Source organism: Ranitomeya variabilis, chromosome 1, assembly GCF_051348905.1.
Source record: "Ranitomeya variabilis isolate aRanVar5 chromosome 1, aRanVar5.hap1, whole genome shotgun sequence".
In the NCBI taxonomy this organism is placed as follows: domain Eukaryota; kingdom Metazoa; phylum Chordata; class Amphibia; order Anura; family Dendrobatidae; genus Ranitomeya; species Ranitomeya variabilis.
In genome coordinates, this window is record NC_135232.1 from 544303842 (window position 1) to 544327660 (window position 23819).

The 23819-nt window shown below is 43.9% G+C and overlaps 1 protein-coding gene across 1 annotated transcript in view; it reads left to right on the forward strand.

The window, feature by feature from the left end:
- CHTOP (chromatin target of PRMT1) overlaps positions 1-23457 on the forward strand; it is a 40357-nt gene extending 16900 nt beyond the window's left edge. Inside the window, exons 4-6 of the mRNA XM_077254912.1 lie at positions 10353-10533; positions 20768-20899; positions 20979-23457. Of these exons, the coding sequence (XP_077111027.1) occupies positions 10353-10533; positions 20768-20899; positions 20979-21181 (516 nt within the window). The 3' untranslated portion in view covers positions 21182-23457. The remainder of the gene's footprint in view (positions 1-10352; positions 10534-20767; positions 20900-20978) is intronic.
- Positions 23458-23819: the final 362 nt, after the last annotated feature.

A 23819-nucleotide genomic window follows, 5' to 3' on the forward strand; every position in this document is an offset into this window, starting at 1 on the left:
AAAATCAATGGCATTTTTCTTCCTGTCATTAGTTCAAAAGGAGTGAACTGAGTTGTGGAAGAAGTTGTTCCTCTCACACTCAACAATACAAAAGGTACGGCATCAACCCAAGTATTGCCTTTGTCCAATAGCATCTTGGCAATTCTGGATTTTATTGTCCTATTCATCCTTTCCACAATACCAGCAGACTGTGGATGGTAAGGTACATGGAACTGTTGTTGTACCCCTAGAATAGTACAAACGGCTTGCATGATTTTTCCTGTAAAGTGACTTCCTCGATCAGAGGAGATCATTCTTGGGATCCCCCAAGTACAAAAGACATGATTAACTAATGCTCTAGCTGTAGACAAAGCATCATCTTTTCTGACAGGTAAAATTTCAACCCATTTGGAAAAAACATCTACCACAACCAATGCATACCTGAGACCATTTTTACCTGATGGTAACGGACCAATGTAGTCGATTTGTAGTGTAGACCATGGACCATCTGCAGGTGCGGTTCGGAGTAGTGGCGGTTTCTGTCCTTTTGGTCTTGGATTAATTTGGGCACAAATGAGACATGATTGGACAATACTTTGTACTGTCTCTTCCATCTTTTCCCAGTAAAATTTCTCTCTGAGAATGTCTAACAATATCTGTTGGCCCAAATGACCCAAACTTTCATGATTATATTTTGTGAACTCAGCCTGTAGATGTTTTGGTACAACAGGACGCAACTCCCCGTTTAAGTCATGACACAAAACCCCGTTTTCACAAACAAAGGGAGGTTTTGGATCAACCCAGGAAGCAACAAGAGATGTGTCTTTCTCCTGTTCTTCCGCAAAAGAAGGGATATGCGTGTCCGTTCTTTGAACTGCTAGAAGCTCAATAGTCTCTGGTTGAAACACTTCTTCTCCTGTCAGGGCTGCCTCTTTGGCTAACCTATCTGCAGTAGCATTTCCTACAGATAATTCATCATCAGTTTTTTTTATGGGCTGGTACTTTGACAATAGCAAAACCATTAGGGGTTTTTGATGCTATTTTGAAAATTGTTTTCAGTGTGTCACTATGTACAAGAGTCTTATTTGAAGAATCTACATAGCCTCTTTTTTCCCAAACTGGCAAATAATCTGTCAATGATCTAACAACATAGGAGCTATCACTGTAGATTACAATGGGACACTGATCATCAGCTTCGTTCAGCTGTAGCACCATTTTCACTGCTTCTAGCTCTGCTCTTTGAGCTGAAAAATGACTTGGTAATTTGTGTTTTACTACCTGTTCTCTTTTAGGATAAAAAATGGAATATCCTGCATAGTAGTGTCCATCTGCATAAAATCTGGAACCATCAACAAAAATTGGTTCATCTGTTGCCTCTGCCTTCCGTCTGAAAAGCGATGGACATGGATCCTGAAAAGACTGCAAACAATCATGAGTTTGTCCTTCATATTGCATCAACTGAGGAAGAACATATTTGGCTTTGTAATCTACCTCAATTTGTTTGGGAGACAATGACAATAACCAATGAGCAAATCTCTGATGTGACACACCTGGGATATTATTCTCAAAGAGAAGTTTTAGTGTAGAATGAGGAGTTTGCAAAGTAATTTTGTTGAACCCAACAATGTGTTCAGTTGCTTTGACTGCAAAGTACACACCTACCAGGTGTCTTGCACATGTCTCAAACCCTCTTTCAACAGGTGAGAGAAGCTTAGAAAAATAGCCCAAAATTCTCCACTCTTCTCCTTGCAACTGCAGCAGCACAGCAGACACAGAAGTCTCTGATGTGTGCACTTGCAAAGCAAATGGAGCCGTAGGATCTACTGTGGACAAAGCAGGTGCAGTTTGTAAATTCATTTTCAATTGTTCAAATGAGGTTTGTTGTTCATCACCCCAAGGACCAAAATACTCACTGTTTTCATTTTTTAAAAGATCATACAAAGGCCTGGCTTTGTCTGCAAAATTCTCAATGAACTCCCTTGAAAAATTTATAAGACCCAAGAAATGTCGTACTGCCTTGTGTGATGTTGGAACTGGCAAAGAAGCAATTGCATCGATCCGTTCCTGCAATGGTTGTCTTTTACCTGGGCTCAACAATACCCCTAAGAATCTGACCTCAGTCTGCAGCAATTTGACCTTTTTTGTGTTCAATTTCAACCCTGCATCATGCAGCAGCTCAAACAACTCTTTCAGAAGTGAAACATGTGACTCCTTATCTTCTGTGGATAGCAAAATATCATCCACATACTGTAAAATACAGTCCGGCCTTGAAAATTTAGACAATACCTTTGCCAATGCCTGATGAAAGATGCTCGGTGACAAATGAGCTCCCTGAGGTAACCTGCAAAACAGGTATTGCTCATCCAAGAAAGTAAAAGCAAACTTGTACTGACAACTCTTTTCAAGAGGTATACTGAAAAAAACGATTACTGATGTCTAGTACAGAAAAGTATTTTGCCTTTGCATTCAACCTTGCCATCATGTCATGAGTATCTGCAACAATGGGTGCTACATTGGGAGTATGTTTATTAAACATCCGCAGATCCAATATCATCCGATAAGAACCATCAGACTTCAAAACACACCACAAAGGATTGTTACTTACAGAATTAGCCTTTCGGATGACACCTTGTTTTAACAAATCCTGTATGATCTTTGACATAGACTCAATTGATTCTGGAGGCAATTTATACTGACGCTGAGGTGGGGGATCACGCCCCTCGACATTTACAATTACATCTTTCATGGTTTCTACTTCATTTCTGAACTGAGCCCAAAGAGAAGGAAAAAGCTGTACAATTTCTGTCAATACCTCATCACCACCAGTTTCAGGCCACAGATGATCTGTTGACACAACATCATTTAAGCAAATACTTCCAACATGGCTATAATCACTAGGATCAATGACTACAGGTTTACAACCATTAGAATCCTTCCAGATCACCTGATTTCCTAGATCAACAACCCATCCAAATTTCTGCATAAAATCCGTGCCAAATATATTTTCAGAGTCACGACAATACCAAATGTCAATTCCTGTTTTGAAAGAACTAGGTATTTCCAATATCACATCAGTAACTAAGGTTGCTCTAGTTCCACCTTTTCCACTAAAACCAACAATTGTACAAACTGGTGAATCTGGTTGTAGCTTCAGATCAAGATTTGTGACGCTTAACTGAGCTCCTGTATCAATGAGAAATACAACATTCTGTCCTGCTAGATTTACCTTGACAAATGGTCTTCCACATTCATCTAATGTAACTCGAGTCACAAATTCCAGTGGATGAGGTGTTGGAATTGTCTGTGATTGTCAGAAGGATGAAGGAGATGGGAGAAGTCCAGTGTCCTTCTTGAAAGCACTCGGCATTCTATTTCTGGACTCAGTCTCCTTAACTGTCATCTCTCTGATCTGTCTGATTAATGGTGCATATGGAGACTGCGTTTGTCTGTTGTCAGTGTGAGTGGGGGCATTAGACTGTAATGGAGGTGCAGAAGGTCTGGTGGATACTTTTGGCATGAGACCATTTTCCCTTCCAAGATTACCTGTCCCTTGTGTACCTGTCTCTGATTCTGCTCTCAAGAATTTTCTGCATTGCCACTTTAAGTGTCCAGGTATACCACAGAAATAACAATGGATATTGTTTCTTTGTGTAGTATTTTTTCCTCTTTGATCCACATAATCTCTGCTCTTGAATGTTACTGTGGGTCTAGGTTTCAGCTGACTATCCTCCTTTTCATGAATTACTGCTATTTTAGCCTTCACCTGATTTTGCTTCATGGATCTCCTTACTCTGTCGATAAAAACTGTTGCTTCTTGCAATGATGGCTGAGTACTAGCCATTTGTTCTGAGGCAGGATCCAAATATTTGAACTTTTTCACAAAAAATCTGATCATGGATGTTGGTTCCTGATTAGGCCCAATTTCCATCACCATTCTATAGGCCTGCTCAAATTTTACCAAAAATACAAATGGATCCTCATTAATATTAGTTTTTAATTGTTCCAAAATTTCAGCATTCGGAGTGGCCTCTCCTGTGATGTAAGAATTTAATTGCCTAAGTCTGTCCTCTCTTGTACTATGTGTCAATTCATGGTTCTCATTTAATCTGGGTGTGGTCTGTAACCTTCTTCCCATATGTGAGGGTAACCATACTTTGAAAATCTTGTTTTTCTGTTCATCATTAAGATTGTATTTGTCTGTGTTTGATTCAAAAATGTCTGCATTGTAAAAGGCATCTTGTCATTGAATTTTGGAATGTCTTTTGCAATTTTCATTAACTGATCGTGTATTTTTAGATTAATGCGTGCAGCTCTGTCATGGAATTTTTTCCGTTGCAATTCTTCTGCATGTAAATCTACTGATTCATCTAATTCTTGTGTGTCAGGTATAAATGATGCAGAAGCAGCATTGTCTTCTTGGTCTTTTGATCGTGTAACAACAGAAGCTTTTTTAATATCTTGTCTCAATTTGGACAATAATTCTGTTCTGGTATCAATTTGATCTTCCAATTGTTCAATATGTTCAGACAATATCAAACAATTTGGACAGTCAAAGTAATCTCCATCAGCTTCTTGTGTGACACCTTGTATGTCAGTATGATCAATGTCTTGTGTAATAGTACATATTTGTGTCTGTGTTTCAGTTTTATCAAAAACTAAATTATTGTACACTCGGACCATGTGCGTTACATTCTGCAGCTTCCTTTGCAACTTTTTTACAGAAAAAAACTTCTTATCAATTTTAAGATTCTCTGCTTCACATTGGTTATACAGACTAGACCATAATTGTGCATTTGTATGGCTATGAACAAACTGAAACTGTATATTACTCTTCTTAGAGAATTCATGGATAAACTCCATTTCTCTTACCTATGGAAATTCTTTTCCTCCTGGATTGGTCCAATAGTCAATGGAAGATCCTCTGTCTTTATGGATCCTTCAGAGCTCCGTATATGGGACTTGCATCACGTATCCTCACTTCTGTGTGTAGGTTCAGTCTGACTTTTGTAACACGATATAGTAGAATTTCTGTGCCTTTTAACAACTCAAAACAGGTGTTTTAGCAACCTCCCCCCTGAAAAGGCTGAAATTCCTCACAGAAAAGACAAAAATCAGATCTGGCTAAGGCTCGCCAAAATGTTAGAAAAAAAATGTATCTTAGTGAGGATTGGGAAGAAAAGAAAAAATAGAATTGTTTGGATAAAACAGAACTCATTTAATGTCCATTCAAAAAGAGTGATTACAAAAATGAAGAAAAAGTAAATTATAAGTTCATTGCACACAAATTCAAGTATTAGGTTAAAAAGAAAATGAAAGCAAGCAGTGATCTTACATATGGTCTTGTGTGATGATGTGTTCGTCCATGTAGAGAGGCTCAAGGTATGAGGACTCTACCACATGCTGAGAAGAGACGGTTTATATACAAATCCGTCCCATAGGCTTTCATGGGTTTCTATTTTCTCCTACATAATATCCATATAAGGTAACCCACTTCCATGCCTATGGTCTATACCATAAAAGTAGATTCCAGAATATTCCTTATCTTAGTTACACTTGTTTACCGGCTAGAAATAACGCTAGACATCCAAATATAGGTTGGGCTTCACAAACACCCTCTAGCTTCTGACATGCAGAGGACAGATGGTCAATGACAAGACCTTCAGAAACTGTATCATACACTTTCCCTATACCCTTGGTTCTTTATCCATATGTAAGTGATTATATATATTATTATTGGATTTTACACTGATGTGCCACAGAAACGCACAGGCACACTGACACGGATAATTCCGGTACCGATTTTTCCGGTACCGGAATTATCTGGATGTGTGGGACTGCCCTAAGGGATGCTATACTGGAGTATCTGAAGAGGAATAACCTCATGACCCAGTATCAGCACGGGTTTACTAGGGACCGTTCATGTCAGACTAATTTGATCAGCTTCTATGAAGAGGTAAGTTCTGGACCAAGGGAGCCCAGTGGATGTAGTGTATATGGACTTTTCAAAAGCTTTTGATACAGTGCCACACAAAAGGTTGTTACATAAAATGAAAATAATGGGGATAGGGGAAAATATGTGTAAGTGGATTGAGAGCTGGCTCAGGGATAGGATACAAAGGGTGGTTATTAATGGAGCACACTCTGATTGGGTCGCGGTTAGCAGTGGGGTACCACAGGGGTCAGTATTGGGCCCTCTTCTTTTTAACATATTTTATTAATGACCTTGTAGGGGGCATTCAGAGTAGAATTTCAATATTTGCAGATGACACTAAACTCTGTAGGGTAATCAATACAGGGGAGGACAATTTTATATTACAGGATGATTTATGTAAACTAGAAGCTTGGGCTGATAAATGGCAAATGAGCTTTAATGGAGATAAATGTAAGGTCATGCACTTGGGTAGAAGTAATAAGATGTATAACTATGTGCTTAATTCTAAAACTCTGGGCAAAACCGTCAATGACAAAGACCTGGGTGTATGGGTGGATGACAAACTCATATTCAGTGGCCAGTGTCAGGCAGCTGCTACAAAGGCAAATAAAATAATGGGATGTATTAAAAGAGGCATAGATGCTCATGAGAACATAATTTTACCTCTATACAAGTCACTAGTTCAACCACACTTAGAATACTGTGCACAGTTCTGGTCTCCGGTGTATAAGAAAGACATAGCTGAACTAGAGCGGGTGGAGAGAAGAGCGACCAAGGTTATTAGAGGACTGGGGGGTCTGCAATACCAAGATAGGTTATTACACTTGGGGCTATTTAGTTTGGTAAAACGAAGGCTAAGGGGTGATCTTATGTTAATGTATAAATATGAGGGGACAGTACAAAGACCTTTCTGATGATCTTTTTAATAATAGACCGGTGACAGGGACAAGGGGGCATCCTCTACGTCTGGAGGAAAGAAGGTTTAAGCATAATAACAGACGCGGATTCTTTACTGTAAGAGCAGTGAGACTATGGAACTCTCTGCCGTATGATGTTGTAATGAGTGATTCATTAATTAAATTTAAGAGGGGACTGGATACCTTTCTGGAAAAGTATAATGTTACAGGGTATATACACTAGATTCCTTGATAGGGCGTTGATCCAGGGAACTAGTCTGATTGCCGTATGTGGAGTCGGGAAGGAATTTTTTCTCCCCAATGTTGAGCTTACTCTTTGCCACATGGGTTTTTTTTGCCTTCAGAGCGATCGTAGCCACGTGGGGGCAAAGCCACCCCTCCTGGGCTAAAGTACCACTCCCCCTGTCCCTGCAGATCGGGTGAAATTGGAGTTAACCCTTTCACCCGATCTGCAGGGACGCGATCCCTCCATGACGCCACATAGGCGTCACAGGTCGGATTGGCACCGACTTTCATGACGCCTACGTGGCGTCACAGGTCGGGAAGGTGTTAATAAGTGGGATTTCTTGCCTTATAAATGGGGTTGGGATCATCAGTTGTGTTGTGTAGAAGTCTGGTGGATACACAGCTGATGGTCCTACTGAATAAACTGTTAGCTGTCTTTTTTCTTGCCATAATACAAATTCTAAGTAAAGAAAAACAAGTGGCCATCATTACTTTAAGAAATGCAGGTCAGTCAGTCCGAAAAATTGGGAAAACTTTGAAAGTGTCCCCAAGTGCAGTGGCAAAAGCCATCAAGCGCTACAAAGAAACTGGCTCACATGAGGACTGCCCCAGAAAAGGAAGACTAAGAGTCACCTCTGCTTCTGAGGATAAGTTTATCCGAGTCACCAGCCTCAGAAATCGCAGGTTAATGGCAGCTCAGATTATAGACCAGGTCAATGCCACACAGTTCTAGCAGCAGACGCATCTCTACAACAACTGTTAAGAGGATACTTTGTGCAGCAGGCCTTCATGGTAAAATAGCTGCTAGGAAACCACTGCTAAGGTCAGGCAACAAGCAGACTTGTTTGGGCTTAAGAACACAAGCAATGGACATTAGACCAGTGGAAATCTGTGCTTTGGTCTGATGAGTCCAAATTTGAGATCTTTGGTTCCAACCACCGTGTCTTTGTGCGATGCAGAAAAGGTGAACGGATGGACTCTACATGCCTGGTTCCCACCGTGAAGCATGGAGGAGGTGTGATGGTGTGGGGGTGCTTTGCTGGTGACACTGAGGATTTATTCAAAATTGAAGGCATACTGAACCAGCATGGCTACCACAGCATCTTGCAGCGGCATGCTATTCCATCCGGTTTGCGTTTAGTTGGACCATATTTTATTTTTCGACAGGACAATGACCCGAAACACCTCCAGGCTGTGTAAGGGCTATTTGACCAAGAAGGAGAAATATGGGGTGCTACGCCAGATGACCTGGCCTCCACAGTCACCAGACCTGAACCCAATCGAGATGGTTTAGGGTGAGCTGGACCATAGAGTGAAGGCAAAAGGGCCAACAAGAGCTAATCATCTCTTGGAACTCCTTCAAGATTGTTGGAAGACAATTCCTGGTGACTACCTCTTGAAGCTCATCAAGAGAATGCCAAGAGTGTGCAAAGCAGTCATCAAAGCAAAAGGCAGCTACTTTGAAGAACCTAGAATATAAGACATATTTTCAGTTGTCACACTTTTTTGTTAAGTATATAATTCCACATGTGTTAATTCATAGTTTTGATGCCTTCAGTGTGAATGTACAATTTTCATAGTCATGAAAATACAGAAAAATCTTTAAATGGGAAGGTGTGTCCAAACTGTTGGTCTGTACTGTATCTTATGAATATTGCTGAAATCAAATTTTGTATTTAATAATTCTGCAGTATGGTCTTGCACAATTTCTTTATAGGATTTTTTTCATTAATATGTCCATGACCCATGGTCCTATAATAATGATTATGCCTCAGTTTGTTCAACATTTGCTAATACTGATACACTGTAGCAAACAATTTCTGCTGCTGATGGATCTGTGTGCAAAATCTATAACTCTCCATTTACATACACATATACAGTAAATCTGTGAGGAACGTTCTGTATTCTCCTCTTCACAATTATTCAGCCATGGCTCAGGGTCTGGAGAAAATGTTGACATTCGTGGATGCTTTTTTTGCACGAGAAACACAACTGTCGAGCATTCATAGGATTATTAGCCGCTGTTAACTTGCCAGCAGTGTTGCGATGCACAGGTGACTTTTTACCTTTCTTGAAGGACATGATGTGCTGGTAGAGTTCGGGGGCCCCGTACATCAGATTGTGATGGGATCAGCTGGCCGCTAATGTATGATTGCCTGCCAACTTCTAGGCAGCAGGTTTGCCAATGTCTGTCTGTGTACGAGATGGACCTGGCAGTGGCTCATCGCTCCCTCTCCATAGAGGGCACGAGTATTGGTGTGTATGTGGGAGTTGGAAGACGTGACTGTTTGTCGTTTATGTATGGGGGCACAGTGTGGTAAAAAGGCCCTCTGATGGGGCACATGTCCTAGTTGGGTGATGTCTGTGAGAAGAAACGCAGTGGTGTTCATTGACGAGGTGTCCGTATGTGGCTCCTGTTCTGAGGCCTGGGTCCCCATGGTCTTTCTAAAGGCAGGAAACTGCCGATCAGATGGCCACAGCGGGCACCGACCATACCTAATGTTAATCTGTCATCTGGTTCCTCTGGACAGATCATCTGGGAAACCTCGTAAAACAAGATGCAGTGGATCTGTATTTAAGGGGTTACAAGACCTCATGGGCATAACGGGGGGGGGGGGGGTGCCACATGAAGACAAGAAGCTATGGTGTACTGTGCAGGCCTGACCTCTGCCACTCGCCAGACAGTGATGTTGATCGGATTTGTGGTGTTCCCTGCACATCAGATGGTGGGGGTCCGGAGTGCAAGGAATGCAGCGCTGTATCAAATGGGGGTTCCAGAGGTCAGAGCACACCAAGCGTAGGGATGCCTTTCAACCTTAAAGGGAACCTGTCACCTGAATTTGGCGGGACCAGTTTTGGGTCATATGGGCGGGGTTTTTGGGTGTTTGATTCACCCTTTCCTTACCCGCTGGCTGCATGCTGGCCGCAATATTGGATGGAGGACAGAGAATGAACTTCCATCCAATATTGCGGCCAGCATGCAGCCAGCGGGTAAGGAAAGGGTGAATCAAACACCCGAAAACCCCGCCCATATGACCCAAAACTGGTCCCGCCAAGTTCAGGTGACAGGTTCTCTTTAAGGTTCTTGTGATGAGATTGGTCATGTGTCAGCAGGAGGTGTGGAGCAGATGTTGCATTCACCCCAGAGACGGAGACCATGCTGTATGGCTGGATGATTGCCTGATTCACTTACAGCTGTACCTGCTGTTCTATAATTTTGTTTGTTTGTTTCTCTTCTCTCTCCTACTTTCACTGTCCTTTGGTTCAAAATGTGTAATCTGTCTACTTTCTCCCGCTAGAGTTTAAAGCAGCGGCTCGGTAAGAGCAATATCCAAGCACGATTGGGGAGACCATTGGGAGGGCTTCAGCGAGGGGCCAGTGGAATGCGTGGAGCTGGGATGGGGCTTCGGGGGTCACAAAGAGGAATCATGCGTGTTGGCCGAGGAGGCAGAGGAATGCAGCGTGGCGCTATGATGCGAGGTGGGTCCATTCTCTGTTCTGTTAACACCTTACATTCCCCCCCCCCCCCCCCCCCATGACAGCACCACAGAGAGAGGGGATCCGCCCATCAGGGACAGGGAACCTACAGATAAAAAGGCGGTACCTCTCCCACGCATCAGTTGGTTTCCTGTCCCTGACTGGGAACCTTCAGTTCTGCGGTACCTGTGAAAATTCCGGATGAAGATGATCCGGGGCCGGCCTGTCCAGTTCAGGCAGCGGGAAGGCCCCTGGTGTGGTGCCTGAGGCTGCCACTGCTGGGACCGAGGGTTTTGTGGGGGGTAAAGCGCAGCTACCGCTCCAGAGATGGATGCGGGGCTTCCGGGTTTTCCCACCTGGCGCACGTGCGGACTCGGCCTAAGCGCCCCCTGATGACGTGGCTGAGAGAGTAGGTACTTCTGAGGCAGACCGGAAGTGGGGATAAGGACGCTGGGTGGCAAATTCAAAAGGGAAAGTGTGGAGACTCTCCTTGCTGCATGCAGTCCCAGGGAACATGGAGGACAGCGAACCGCAGCTGCCGTCGACACCGCAACAGCAGGCTAAAAGACGCTTCTGCAGGCAAGCGGAGTGGACAATCCAGTAGCCATTCTATGCAGAGTAGCAGGAAATCTGGTACGATGGACAAATCCCCATCTTAAAAAAGCCCCTAATTGGATCCTATCACTCCTCCAGAACCGGAAAAGAAGAGATTGGGGAAAATCAAAGCACAGATGTTGTCCCACGTGTGATAGAACATTACCAGTCACCTGGGACAAGAGACTGTGCATAGGACAAGTACTATGCGAAGAAACCCAAGAATTCGCCTTCGGCTAAGATCCTTAATCAAAACAGAAGTCAAAAGTGCCTTTAAATCCCTCACGCAGGGAGATAAGGTCAGCGAGCAGAAAACTTCCAAATACTCCCAGTCTGAGTCCTCCAGGGACATAGGCTCAGATATCAGATTCCTCATCATCGGACGTCACTGCTTTCCCCTAGATGAGGTAGTCTGGTTAAAGGGAACCTGTCACCTGAATTTGGCGGGACCGGTTTTCGGTCATATGGGCGGGGTTTTCGGGTGTTTGATTCACCCTTTCCTTGCATGCTGGCCGCAATATTGGATTGAAGTTCATTCTCTCTACTCCGTAGTACACGCCTGCGCAAGGCAATCTTGCCTTGCGCACGCGCAGTATGCTTTGCCCAACTGCGAGCAAAGCCGAAAAGCATTAGTGCGCATGTGCCGGCGCACTATGTCCCGGAACACGGCGAAATACTTCCGGGACATAGTGCACCGGCGCATGTGCACTAATGCTTTTTGGCTTTGCTCGCAGTTGGGCAAAGCATACTGCGCAAGGCAAGATTGCCTTGCGCAGGCGTGTACTACGAAGGACAGAGAATGAACTTCAATCCAATATTGCAGGTAAGGAAAGGGTGAATCAAACACCCGAAAACCCCGCCCATATGACCAAAAACCGGTCCTGCAAAATTCAGGTGACAGGTTCCCTTTAAGGCGGTAAGATCTGCTATGGGGGTGATAGACCCTCGCCCTGACAAAACAGTACAGGAAATGTTTGGGGGATTGGGCTAGAGGAAGCGGATAGCTTTTCCCCTTAATGAGAACATTGAGGCCCTAATCAAAAATTCTGTCAGGCTTTTCCCACTCTTATTAGTACCTTTTGTTAAAAGAAAATACCTTGAGGCATCAACCTCCATGGGAATAAGCCCAAAAATTAGATGTTGCCAAGGCCTCTTTAAAAAAAAAAAAAAAAATTGCCCTCCCCATTGAAGACATGGGAACCTTGAAAGACCCTTTAGATAAAAAGACTGACTCCTTTCTTAAAGGGACTTGGGAATCATCGGGGGTTAATCTTAATCCCTTATGATATGGGTGGATCAGGTAGAGAATCTGTGAGATGGGATACCCAGAAGTAAGAAACTGGAGTTCATTCCCTTGATACGGGGGGTAGCTGCTTTCTTAGATTCTTCGGCTGACTCAGGTTAACATCAAAGTCTGCAGCTCTCTCAAATGCAGCCTGTAGAGCACGTTGGTTCAAATGCTGGCTAGAAAATTTGCAGACCAAGTTAAAGGGAACCTGTTAACCCCAAAATTGAAGGTGAGCTAAGCCCACTGGCATGAGGGGCTTATTTGCAGCATTCTGTAATGCTGTAGAGAAGACCCCGATGTATCCTGAAAGATGAGAAAAAGAGGTTAGATTATACTCACATGGGCGTCGCAGTCCGGACCAGGGCCTCCCATCTTTATAGGATGATATCCTCTTGTCTTCACGCTTTGGCGCAGGCGTACTTTGCCCTGTTGAGGGCAGAGCAAAGTACTGCAGCACGCAGGCATTGGGCCTCTCTGACCTTTCCTATAAATTACAAGTGACTGGCACACTCCAGAAGTGTTGTGATGCAAAATGGGGGTTTATTTTACATACAGTAATCACACAAACGTATCAGTCGTTACTGGACCTTCATCAGTGTGCTAAAGGGAAATGTATACAGAGAAAATGACATCCAATGCATAAAACAAAAGGAACAAAATATAGAAAATAAACAAACAAAATAAACAAAAGTATATACATCACATAGGAAGATACAGTCATGATTGAAGGTAAAAACAACAACTCCAATGGAGAACCCTCAAACAAAAATAGCCGAAGTATATTAGCTGCAAAATCCGGACGTGTATATGTATAGATGTGGTAGTGCACCACGGAGGGACAAAATAGGCCATAAGGTATGAGGAGGAAGATAGACCTACCTAATTGACCAGTATGTTTTGTGGAGCCCCAAATGGTAGAACTAGGTTGCATCTAAAAAGGAGAGGTAAATGTGCATAATGAAGTGAACATGTGAGTGCATATACAGGCTAGATGAAATCCTATTGGGACATATGGTGCCATGTATATAGTAAGACTTACATACCAATAAAAAGGCCTGAAGATATATGGGCCGCAGGTAGTGGAAACAGTCTGCAGGAGGAGGATAGTGTGTCACAAGTGACACTGTCTGCAGGAGAAAGATGGTGTGACATGGATGGCACAGTGAGCCGCTGTACTGTAAAAGCGTGCGGTGTATAGGACTTACCCGCCCAATGTAGCAGGAGCCACGCGGTATCCACCGCAAGTGCAGGCTAGAGGGTGGTGCGCCCGGGACCTCCCTATATAGTGAGTAGAGGGGATGGTGTGCGCATTGAATTGCCGGCATGTGAAGCCGGAAGAGGCGGAGCTAAGGTGACATGGGTGTCACATGACCGCAAGGGGCGGTGTGCGATGCGTTCCACTGTAGAGACTAAAGATGGAAGTGCGTTCCAGAGCGGTGGATTTGCTTGTGCAGTACGGTGGCCGCAGAGTGTCAGATGGCAGAGGAGTGGATTCAAAGAGGCCGATTCTGTAAGGAGAGGGAAAAGATTAGCATGATACCAGCCAACAGCATAATTAATAAATAACGGTCCTGCACATAATATATAGTATAATAAGGCAGATGTACGTATCTTAACATAAGAGGTCACATTAAATGTCACCTGTGAGTAAGGTGGAGTATATTGTCTAAATAAACATGTTCACGCCGGGTAGATGACAAAACAAAAATAAGCAAGTGAGCCCAGCTGTGCATTTGCATGATAAAAAAGGAACCTGGCTGACGGGCATCAGATATAGGACCGCAATGGTACATTTGGTAAAGGAGGTTGAGCTGAAAATGATAAACAATCATAAAAGGTAAACAAATATAATGCAAAGCCACATAATTATAAAGCCGTATAGCTCGGCTGGCCCCACAAATTTTCTATAGAGAGTAATATTGAGGCAATAACCTTAGATGAAAGATGATAACTCGTAGTCCCTGTTAAGCCCCCTGGGGCTCAGTGTATTGAGCTCGTGTATCCTGTACGTTTGAGTATTGAGACGCGGTCGCCGCCGCGGCGGGGTGGTGTGACTTGTTCTATTATTTGAAATTTGAGCTGAGATACATTGTGGCCTTTTTCGACAAAATGTGCTGGTATAGGAAGTAAGAGGTTCTTGCATCTTATTGTCGATTTGTGTTTAGATATCCTAGATTTAACTGGTTGGGTGGTTTCACCGATGTACAGAAGACCGCAGGGGCATTTAATCAGATATATCGCGAAGTTGGTGTTGCACGTGAAAAAACTGTTGATGGAGTATCTCTTGCCTGTATATGGGTGATGAAGATGCAAGAACCTCTTACTTCCTATACCAGCACATTTTGTCGAAAAAGGCCACAATGTATCTCAGTCATGTGACACCCACGTCACCTTAGCTCCGCCTCTTCCGGCTTCACATGCCGGCAATTCAACGCGCACACCATCCCCTCTCCTCACTATATAGGGAGGTCCCGGGCGCACCACCCTCTAGCCTGCACTTGCGGTGGATACCGCATGTCTCCTGTGCATAGTAGGCGGGTAAGTCCTGTGCACCGCACGCTCTTCCGCACAGCAGTTCACTGTGCCATCCATGACACACTATTTTCTCTATGCAGATAGTGCGCACTACCTTATAGCCAACACCTGCGGTGGATACCGCGTGGCTCCTGCTACACTGGGCGGGTAAGTCCTATACACCGCACGCTTTTACAGTACAGCGGCTCACTGTGCCATCCATGTCACACCATCTTTCTCCTGCAGACAGTGTCACTTGTGACACACTATCCTCCTCCTGCAGACTGTTTCCACTACCTGCGGCCCATATATCTTCAGGCCTTTTTATTGGTATGTAAGTCTTACTATATACATGGCACCATATGTCCCAATAGGATTTCATCTAGCCTGTATATGCACTCACATGTTCACTTCATTATGCACATTTACCTCTCCTTTTTAGATGCAACCTAGTTCTACCATTTGGGGCTCCACAAAACATACTGGTCAATTAGGTAGGTCTATCTTCCTCCTCATACCTTATGGCCTATTTTGTCCCTCCGTGGTGCACTACCACATCTATACATATACACGTCCGGATTTTGCAGCTAATATACTTCGGCTATTTTTGTTTGAGGGTTCTCCATTGGAGTTGTTGTTTTTACCTTCAATCATGACTGTATCTTCCTATGTGATGTATATACTTTTGTTTATTTTGTTTGTTTATTTTCTATATTTTGTTCCTTTTGTTTTATGCATTGGATGTCATTTTCTCTGTATACATTTCCCTTTAGCACACTGATGAAGGTCCAGTAACGACTGATACGTTTGTGTGATTACTGTATGTAAAATAAACCCCCATTTTGCATCACAACACTTCTGGAGTGTGCCAGTCACTTGTAATTTACACATTAAGGCTTGGGAACCTATGACCGTGCACCTCCTCCCTTTGGCTGTGCTGAACATTTTCTATATAACTTCTCTGACCCTTCCTGGCACCTACGCACTGCAGTACTTTGCTCTGCCCTCAACAGGGCAGACAAAGTACGCCTGCGCCGTAACCTTTTTCTCATCTCTCAGGATACAGATATCCTGAGAGCTGTAGATAAGCCCCTGATGTCAGTGGGCTTGGCTCACCTTCGATTTTGGGGGTGACAGGTTCCCTTTAAAATTATGTTCAATCCCATGTGAAGGGGAGTTCTTTTTTTTTTTTAATTTGGGGAAACATTAGATGACATTCTCCAGAAGGCAGGGGACAAGAAAAGAGTTCCCTAATCTAGCCACCCCCACACTTAAATGGTCATTCCGGAGCAGAAAATTCCTCCGTAGAAGGCTCCTGTGGGAGTAGAGTAGATGGGAAGAGGAAAGACAAGGGTTTCCTCTTCGGAAACTCCTCTCGGGATAGGAAATCCTCAAAGTTACTTTTTCTCGGGTGGGGGGCAGACTATACCATTTCCTTCCGGCCTGGGAAAAGATCTCGACCAGTCCCTGGATACTGAATCTTGTTGATCAGGCCTTCAGATAGACTCCCTCCCCATAACTTTGTCATGACTCCCTTACGGTCCTCTCCAGAGGAACAAGAAGCTTTGGAATGTGAGGTTTTGGATCATATAAACAAAGTCATTCTTTAGGAAATGGTGAAAAATTCAAGATGGAGTCGATGTCTACCGTCAAAATACTGTTTCCAAATTGTATGACCGTTCTGGATCTCGGAGACTCTTACTACCATGTCCCTATTCACACAAGACTCTCAGAGGTTCCGCAGGGTAGCGTTCTCCATAAAGGGGAGATAAGGTATTTCCAATAAAGTCTTTCCCTTTGGGTTAGCAATAGCCCCTTGGGTGTTCACCGAATTAGTGGCAGAGGCAATGGCACACCTGAGAGAACAGGACATTTTGATAGTCCCTTATTTGGCCAATTTTTGTGGGTGACTCTTTATAGGCATAGGTGGGTGACTCTTTGTATAGGTTCCCATACAGATGAAGACTTTATTCTAAGAGAAGATTGGCATCGTTGGGTCTTGGAAACGAGAAATGCCTTACCGTGGCTTCCAGGTACACATGAATTGCCCAATTTATGCACTAAGATTTCTCAATTTTTCATATTTCTAGTGCAGTAATTAAATTTTCATATTTCATGTTTGCAAGCTATGACGCTACAGAGTGCTGCCTTGTTTATTTTGACTCCGAAGCAGGAGTGCCCTCTCCCAATGCGGGGAAAAAAAGGGTGTTAAAAGACTCGCAGAACCTTACCATGACGTTGCAGAAGGCCATGTCCCTACTAAATTCCCTTTTTGCTTGTTTGCCAGGAGTTCGGTGGGCACAGCTACACACCAGGGACCTCCAGTGGAACATTAAAAAAAAAAAAAAAAAAAAAACCTTATTGGGACACATGGCTTTGTCTCTGACCACTATTCATTCCCTAGATTGGTGGGGAGACTGCAGCAATCTGTCCAAAGGGGTCCCTTGGGTAACAAAGGTGTCCCGGATAGTTGCCACCGACGCAAGCCCCACTGGATGGGGGGGCTCACCTGGACGACCGGGTTACTCAGCGGGTTTGGAGAGACCAGGAGCTCAAAGTATCCTCAAACCAAAAGGAGCTTTTGGCAGTAAGTTACACCCAGTTAGAATTCCTGGATGCTCTACAGGTTCATCCTGTGCGGGTATTTTCGGACAATCTGGTAGTAGTGGCCTATCTAAACAATCAGGGGGAACCAGGTCCTGGGCCCTAATGGAGGTAACATCCCAGATTTTCAATTTGGCAGAGAACAATTCCCTATCTGCACTACACATTCGGGCATAGAAAATCAAAAGGCAGATTTTCTGAGCCGCACTCGATTAAGACAGGGCGAGTGGGCTCTGTTTTCAAACAGATCGTGCCAGAACTGGAGCGGGTGCAGAGAAGAGCGACCAAGGTTATTAGAGGACTGGGGGGTCTGCAATACCAAGATAGGTTATTACACTTGGGGCTATTTAGTTTGGAAAAACGAAGACTAAGGGGTGATCTTATGTTAATGTATAAATATATGAGGGGACATTACAAAGACCTTTCTGATGATCTTTTTAATCATAGACCTGAGACGGGGACAAGGGGGCATCCTCTACGTCTGGAGGAAAGAAGGTTTAAGCATAATAACAGACGCGGATTCTTTACTGTAAGAGCAGTGAGACTATGGAACTCTCTGCCGTATGATGTTGTAATGAGTGATTCATTAATTAAATTTAAGAGGGGACTGGATACCTTTCTGGAAAAGTATAATGTTACAGGGTATATACACTAGATTCCTTGATAAGGCGTTGATCCAGGGAACTAGTCTGATTGCCTTATGTGGAGTCGGGAAGGAATTTTTTTCCCCATGGTGGAGTTACTCTTTGCCACATGGGGTTTTCTTGCCTTCCCCTGGATCAACATGTTAGGGCATGTTAGGTTAGGCTATGGGTTGAACTAGATGGACTTACAGTCTTCCTTCAACCTTAATAACTATGTAACTATGTAATATGGGGGATCCAGGTTATACATCTGTTTGCCAATGTCAACAACAAATAGGTAAATAGGTAGGTTTTTTTTTTTTGATTCCTAGATCCCAGAGGGAACCCTCAGATTTTAGATGCTTCTATGATCCCTTGGACTCAAAGCTTGACATGCCTGTCCCCTGGTTGCTCTCATCCCAGCGGTTCTACGGAAGATCAGGGAGGACAAATCAAGAATACTGGCCTTTTGGCCAAAAAGAACTTTGCTCTCCTGGCTGAGGGTGATGTCGATCACTGATCCTTTTGGGTTCTACCAGAACTTCAGGACCTTCTTAGGGACTGGTGTTCCACTCCCAGGCAGGGAACCTTCGTTTGACAGCATGGAATTTGAAGGGGTGCTGTTGGGAGATGGAGGGTTTTTCTCCAAATTTGGGTTTCCACCCTGCTAAAGAGTAGGAAAGTTGCTACCACAAGAGCTTATGGTAAAACCTGGAGAAAATTCGTGTCCACCTCAGGGGGTAAGAGTCCAGGATGGAGTTCCAATCACTGTAATCCTGGAATTTCTGCAGTAGGGGTCGGAACAAGGCCTGGCAATAAACACCTTTAAAAGTTCAGGTGGCAGCCCTAGGGGCCTTATATAATCAAGATATAGCGGGCAATCCATGGATAGCGTGATTTATTAGAGCTTCTGCAAGATCTAGGCCAATTGTTAGCCAGAAGATGGCGCCATGGGATTTAAATCTGGTCCTATCAGCAATAACAGGTCCTCCATTTGAACCTCTAAATTCAGTCCCTCTCAAGGTCCTGTCACTCAAAACGTTCCTACTTGTGGCTTTAACATCAGCCCAGAAGGTAAGCGACATACAGGCCTTATCTGTAAGGCCCTCCCTTCACTAAAATCCTAGATGATGGGGTTATTTTAAAAACCTGACCCTGCTTGCTTGCCCAAGGTAGCATCTTGTTTCCACAGATCACAAGAGGTAGTTCTAACCCTAAGAATAGGGAAGAAAGATTCTACACCTTAGGCCGGCGTCACACTCGGCGTATGAAAATACGGTCCTTTTTTCACGGCCGTAATACGCAGAAATGTTTCCAAAATAGTGATCCATATGTCATCCGTAGGCAGGGTGTGGCAGAATATTTTGCGCATGGCATCCTCTGTATGTAATCCGTATGGCATCCGTACTGCGTTATTTTCTCGCAGGCTTGCAAAACCGACATCTAATGGATTTATGGGCTCAAATGTTCGTTAAAACATATATCTATCTATCCTATTCTGTCACTGATTTTTACTGTACACCGCACTGAATTGCCGGCTTTTCTAGAGAACACCGCTGTGTATTTCTCTCAAGTCACACGCATGGTCCGTGTGTAATCCGTAATTTTCTCGCCCCATAGACTTTCATTGGCGCTCTTTTTTTTTTTTGCGCAATACGGTGACAAACGCAGCATGCTGCGATTTTCTACGGCCATACAAGACCGTGTAATACGGATCAGTAAAATACGGCAGATAGGAGCTGGGTCATAGAGAATCATTGTACCGTATGCGATCCGTATTTTCTGCACCTCTCATACGTCTGTACTACTCGCTAGTGTGACGCCGGCCTTAGACGTTAGATGTCTGGTTTAGTACCTAGAGTCCACCCAGAGGTGTAGGAAGGAAGGATCTGTTTGTATGAATTCAGGGGCCTAGAAAGGGACTCAAGGCCTCCAAGAGTACTTTGGCAAGATGGATAAGATGCAGTAGCCTTGGCCTACTCATCTAGTGTGAGTACTGCCCTGGAGGGTCTGCCAGCTCATTCTTCAAAAGCTGTGGCAACCTCCTGGGCAGAGAGGTTGGAGGTATCGGTAAAACAGATCTTTAAGGCTGCCACTTGGTCATCACCTTCAACAATTTTTAAGCACTAATGGCTGGACCTAGCCTCTTCTTTTGACCTAACTTTCAAGAGAAGGGTTCTTCAGGCTGTGGTCCCTCCCTAAAGTTACAAATCTCTGCAATCCTCTCAGTGGTGCTGTCATGGGGGAAGGAGAAAGATGTAATTACTTACCGGTAATGGGATTTCTCAGTGGCCATGACAGCACCCATCTATGTGTGGTGAGCACGTTTTTCACTGTTTGTAGTGTGTGTGTGTGTGTGTGTGTGTGTGTGTGTTTTTTTTTTTTTCTCTTAGGCAGTATATAAAGGATATATTTTTGTCATTAACATGGAGGTCCTCCTATGCTCTGTACACCAACTGATGTGAGGTACTACCCTTTTTATCTGTAGGTTCCCTGTCCCTGAAGGGTGAATCCCCTCTCTCTGTGGTGCTGTCATGGGCTCTGAGAAATCCCATTACCAGTAAGTAACTGTCTTTTTCTGCTATTCTGACTTCCAGTTCTCCTGATCTTCTAGGTCAAAACATGCGAGGCAGAGGTGGTGCTACCAGGATGGGGTTGAGGAGAGGAGGCATCCGAGGTCGTGGAAGTCCTGGCCGAGGTCTCATGAGAGGGGGAGCACTGGGCCGTGGAGGCATGGGTGGCAGAGGTTAGTGATTGTCTAGGGTCTAACCAATGTGATTGGGGGTTGCTGTCAATGTGAGATGTAATTATAGGTTTCCCCACAGGCCGTGGAGGGGTGATGCTTCGGGGCAGAGGAGGCTTTGGCCGAGGCAGAGGCCGTGGTAGAGGAAGAGGAGCAGCCCGTCCTGCACTGACCAGAGAGCAGCTTGACAACCAGCTGGATGCCTACATGTCCAAGACGAAGGGTCACCTGGACGCTGAGCTGGACGCTTACATGGCTCAGGCTGACCCAGAGTCCAATGACTGATGCAATAAAGCTTTATGTAAGGGAATGCCTTCTGACTGGCACCGGACCACTGCAGCATCAGTTCATCACCTCGTTTTAGAGTTTGTTTTTTTTGTTTATTTGTTTTTTTTTTTCCCCAATCCTATTGATTATCGAATGTATGGAGACAGCTGAATTCTGACCCCTGGGGATTGCTCTGTCATGTGGTCGCTGCTGGACACTTCATGTTGTCTGCTTTTAGTGGCCCATAAATCTGAATTTGTACATCTCCATGACCATAGGGTTCATGTCCAGCTGCCGTGAGTTGTTTGTTCCTGTGCAGCAATCATTAAACACTTAACAGTTTGTACCTGATCCTGTCCATTACTGGCCACTCAGTGGGGGGCAAAATTGAAGACCTCTATGGCTGTTGATGCCGGCTTGCTGTGAGCGCCACATTGTGGTCGGCGCACATAGCAAGCCTGTAATTCAGCTGCATAGAAGCGATCGTTAGATCGCTCCTATGTAGCTGAGCCAATCCAGTTGTGCCAGCTTCTAGCCTCCCATGGAGGCTATTGAAGCATGGCAAAAAATTAAAAAAAAAAAAAAAAAAATTAAGTATAAAAGTTTGTCACCCCCCCACCCCCTTTCGTCCCATTGAAATGCAATAACGGGCGATCAAAAGAACGTATCTGCACAAAAGCAGTATCACTAAAAACGTCGGCTCGGCACGCAAAAAATAAGCCCTCATCTGACCCGAGATGCAGAAAAATGGAAACGCTACAGGTATCGGAAAATGGCGCAATTTTTTTTTCTTTTAGCAAAGTTTGGAATTTATATTTTTTTCACCACTTAGATGCCAAACATATCAAGGTTATTTTTTATCTATGAACTCGTAATGGCATGGAGAATCACAATGGCAGGTCAGTTTTAGCATTTATTGAACCTAGCAAAAAAGCCAAACAAAAAACTAGTGTGGGATTGCACTTCTGCAATCTCACCACACTTGTAATTTTTTTTTCCCCCGTTTTCTAGTACAAGACATGGTTAAACAATGGTGCCGTTCAAAAGTACAACTCGTCCCGCAAAAAATAAGCCCTCACATGGCCATATTGATGGAGAAATAAAAGTTATGGCTCTGGGAAGGAGGGGAGTGAAAAAGGGCTGCGTCTTGAAGGGGTTAATTTGGCACTGGATGACTGCCTGTGCAATTGTCCCTGCGGGTATCATATCCACAGCACAACCCCTTTTAAGGCTCCATGCTCATGAGATGGAGAATAACTGGTGATGAGTCTCGAACATCTGTGCCCCTCCCAACCCCCTCCCATCTTAATTATTTGCTGATCTGTCAATCTGAACCCATCCTGTGGTGTGTGGGAGAGGCGCTGTAGGTGGTCACTTGTCAGATTTCTTTTCAAACTTGGAGGAGGGAGTAGTTTTAGGTTTAAACACCCTATAGGGGTACAATATAGCATCACTGCTCCCAATATGGCTTGTAATCTCATCTAATGTCCCCTATAGTTAAAAGGAACCTGTCAGCATGAGCTCAGTAACTACAGACCGTGCCAGGTCGGCACCGTTATCCTGATTACACTGATGCCTGGTGAAGAAATCAGTTTGGTTGTTTAATGATGTGCTCTGGGGTGGGGCTATGTGGTGGGGTCTTCATGTGGTGCTCTACTTATGTATTCATATCTTTGGCATCTGACAGGTCACTGATCCCTCACTAACCTGCCCCCTAGTGTACATAATGAATATTGCATATTTAAAAATAAAAAATCAGTCTGAAGATGGCGTCTGCTTTTTTTTTTTTTTAGTTATGTATACCATCAAAAAAGAATTAACTACACATTTTAAATGAGATCATACTGCAGCATCGGCACCATTTTTTTTTTTTTTTCCCCCTTTTATATATAATATTCATTAAGTAAACTAGGGGCTGGGTCAGTGACCTGTCAGATGCCATACAGATAAATATGTAAGCAGAGCACCAAATGAAGAATCTCTTTCTCTCCCCCCTCATCGCCCTGGAGCACGAGCCTATCATTAACTCAAAACTGAAAATACAGATTACACAACAACCACAAGATGGATTTCATCACCAAGTGTAATCAGTATATCAGCGCCGACCTGACACTGTCTGTAGTTACTGAGCCCAATCCTGATGACAGGGTCACTTTAAGGCTATGTGCACACTGTTTTTTGATGCATTTTTCTGCTCAGAAATGGTCCAAAAAAGCATTGGAATCCTTATGCAAGGCAATTCAATGACAATCCTGAAGTGTTGTGCACATGATCAATAAAATTCCTTTTGAGTATTTGCAGTGTTTTATTTATTTATTTTATTTTTTTCCTGCAGTATGTTAATTCTTTTTGGGTTTCTGCACTCATTGACTTCAATTGAGTCAGTCAAATCCGCAACACAAATGCAGGTTTAAAAATTTTTCCGGATTTGCTGAGTTTTGGTATACCGTCTTTTTATGGTGTTTCTCACGCTGTCACACAGATGACCACCGGCGTGGTAGTTCTTATCGGCAGTAAGGCCATCGGTCAGAGCGCTTGTGGGGTCATACTGTCAGCATGATCCTACAGTTGTGACTGTCACGGGCAGTAATGTTACTGCAGACTGTTGGTCAGAGCACTGCTGGCTCATGCAGGTAGATGTCAGGGTGATCCCATA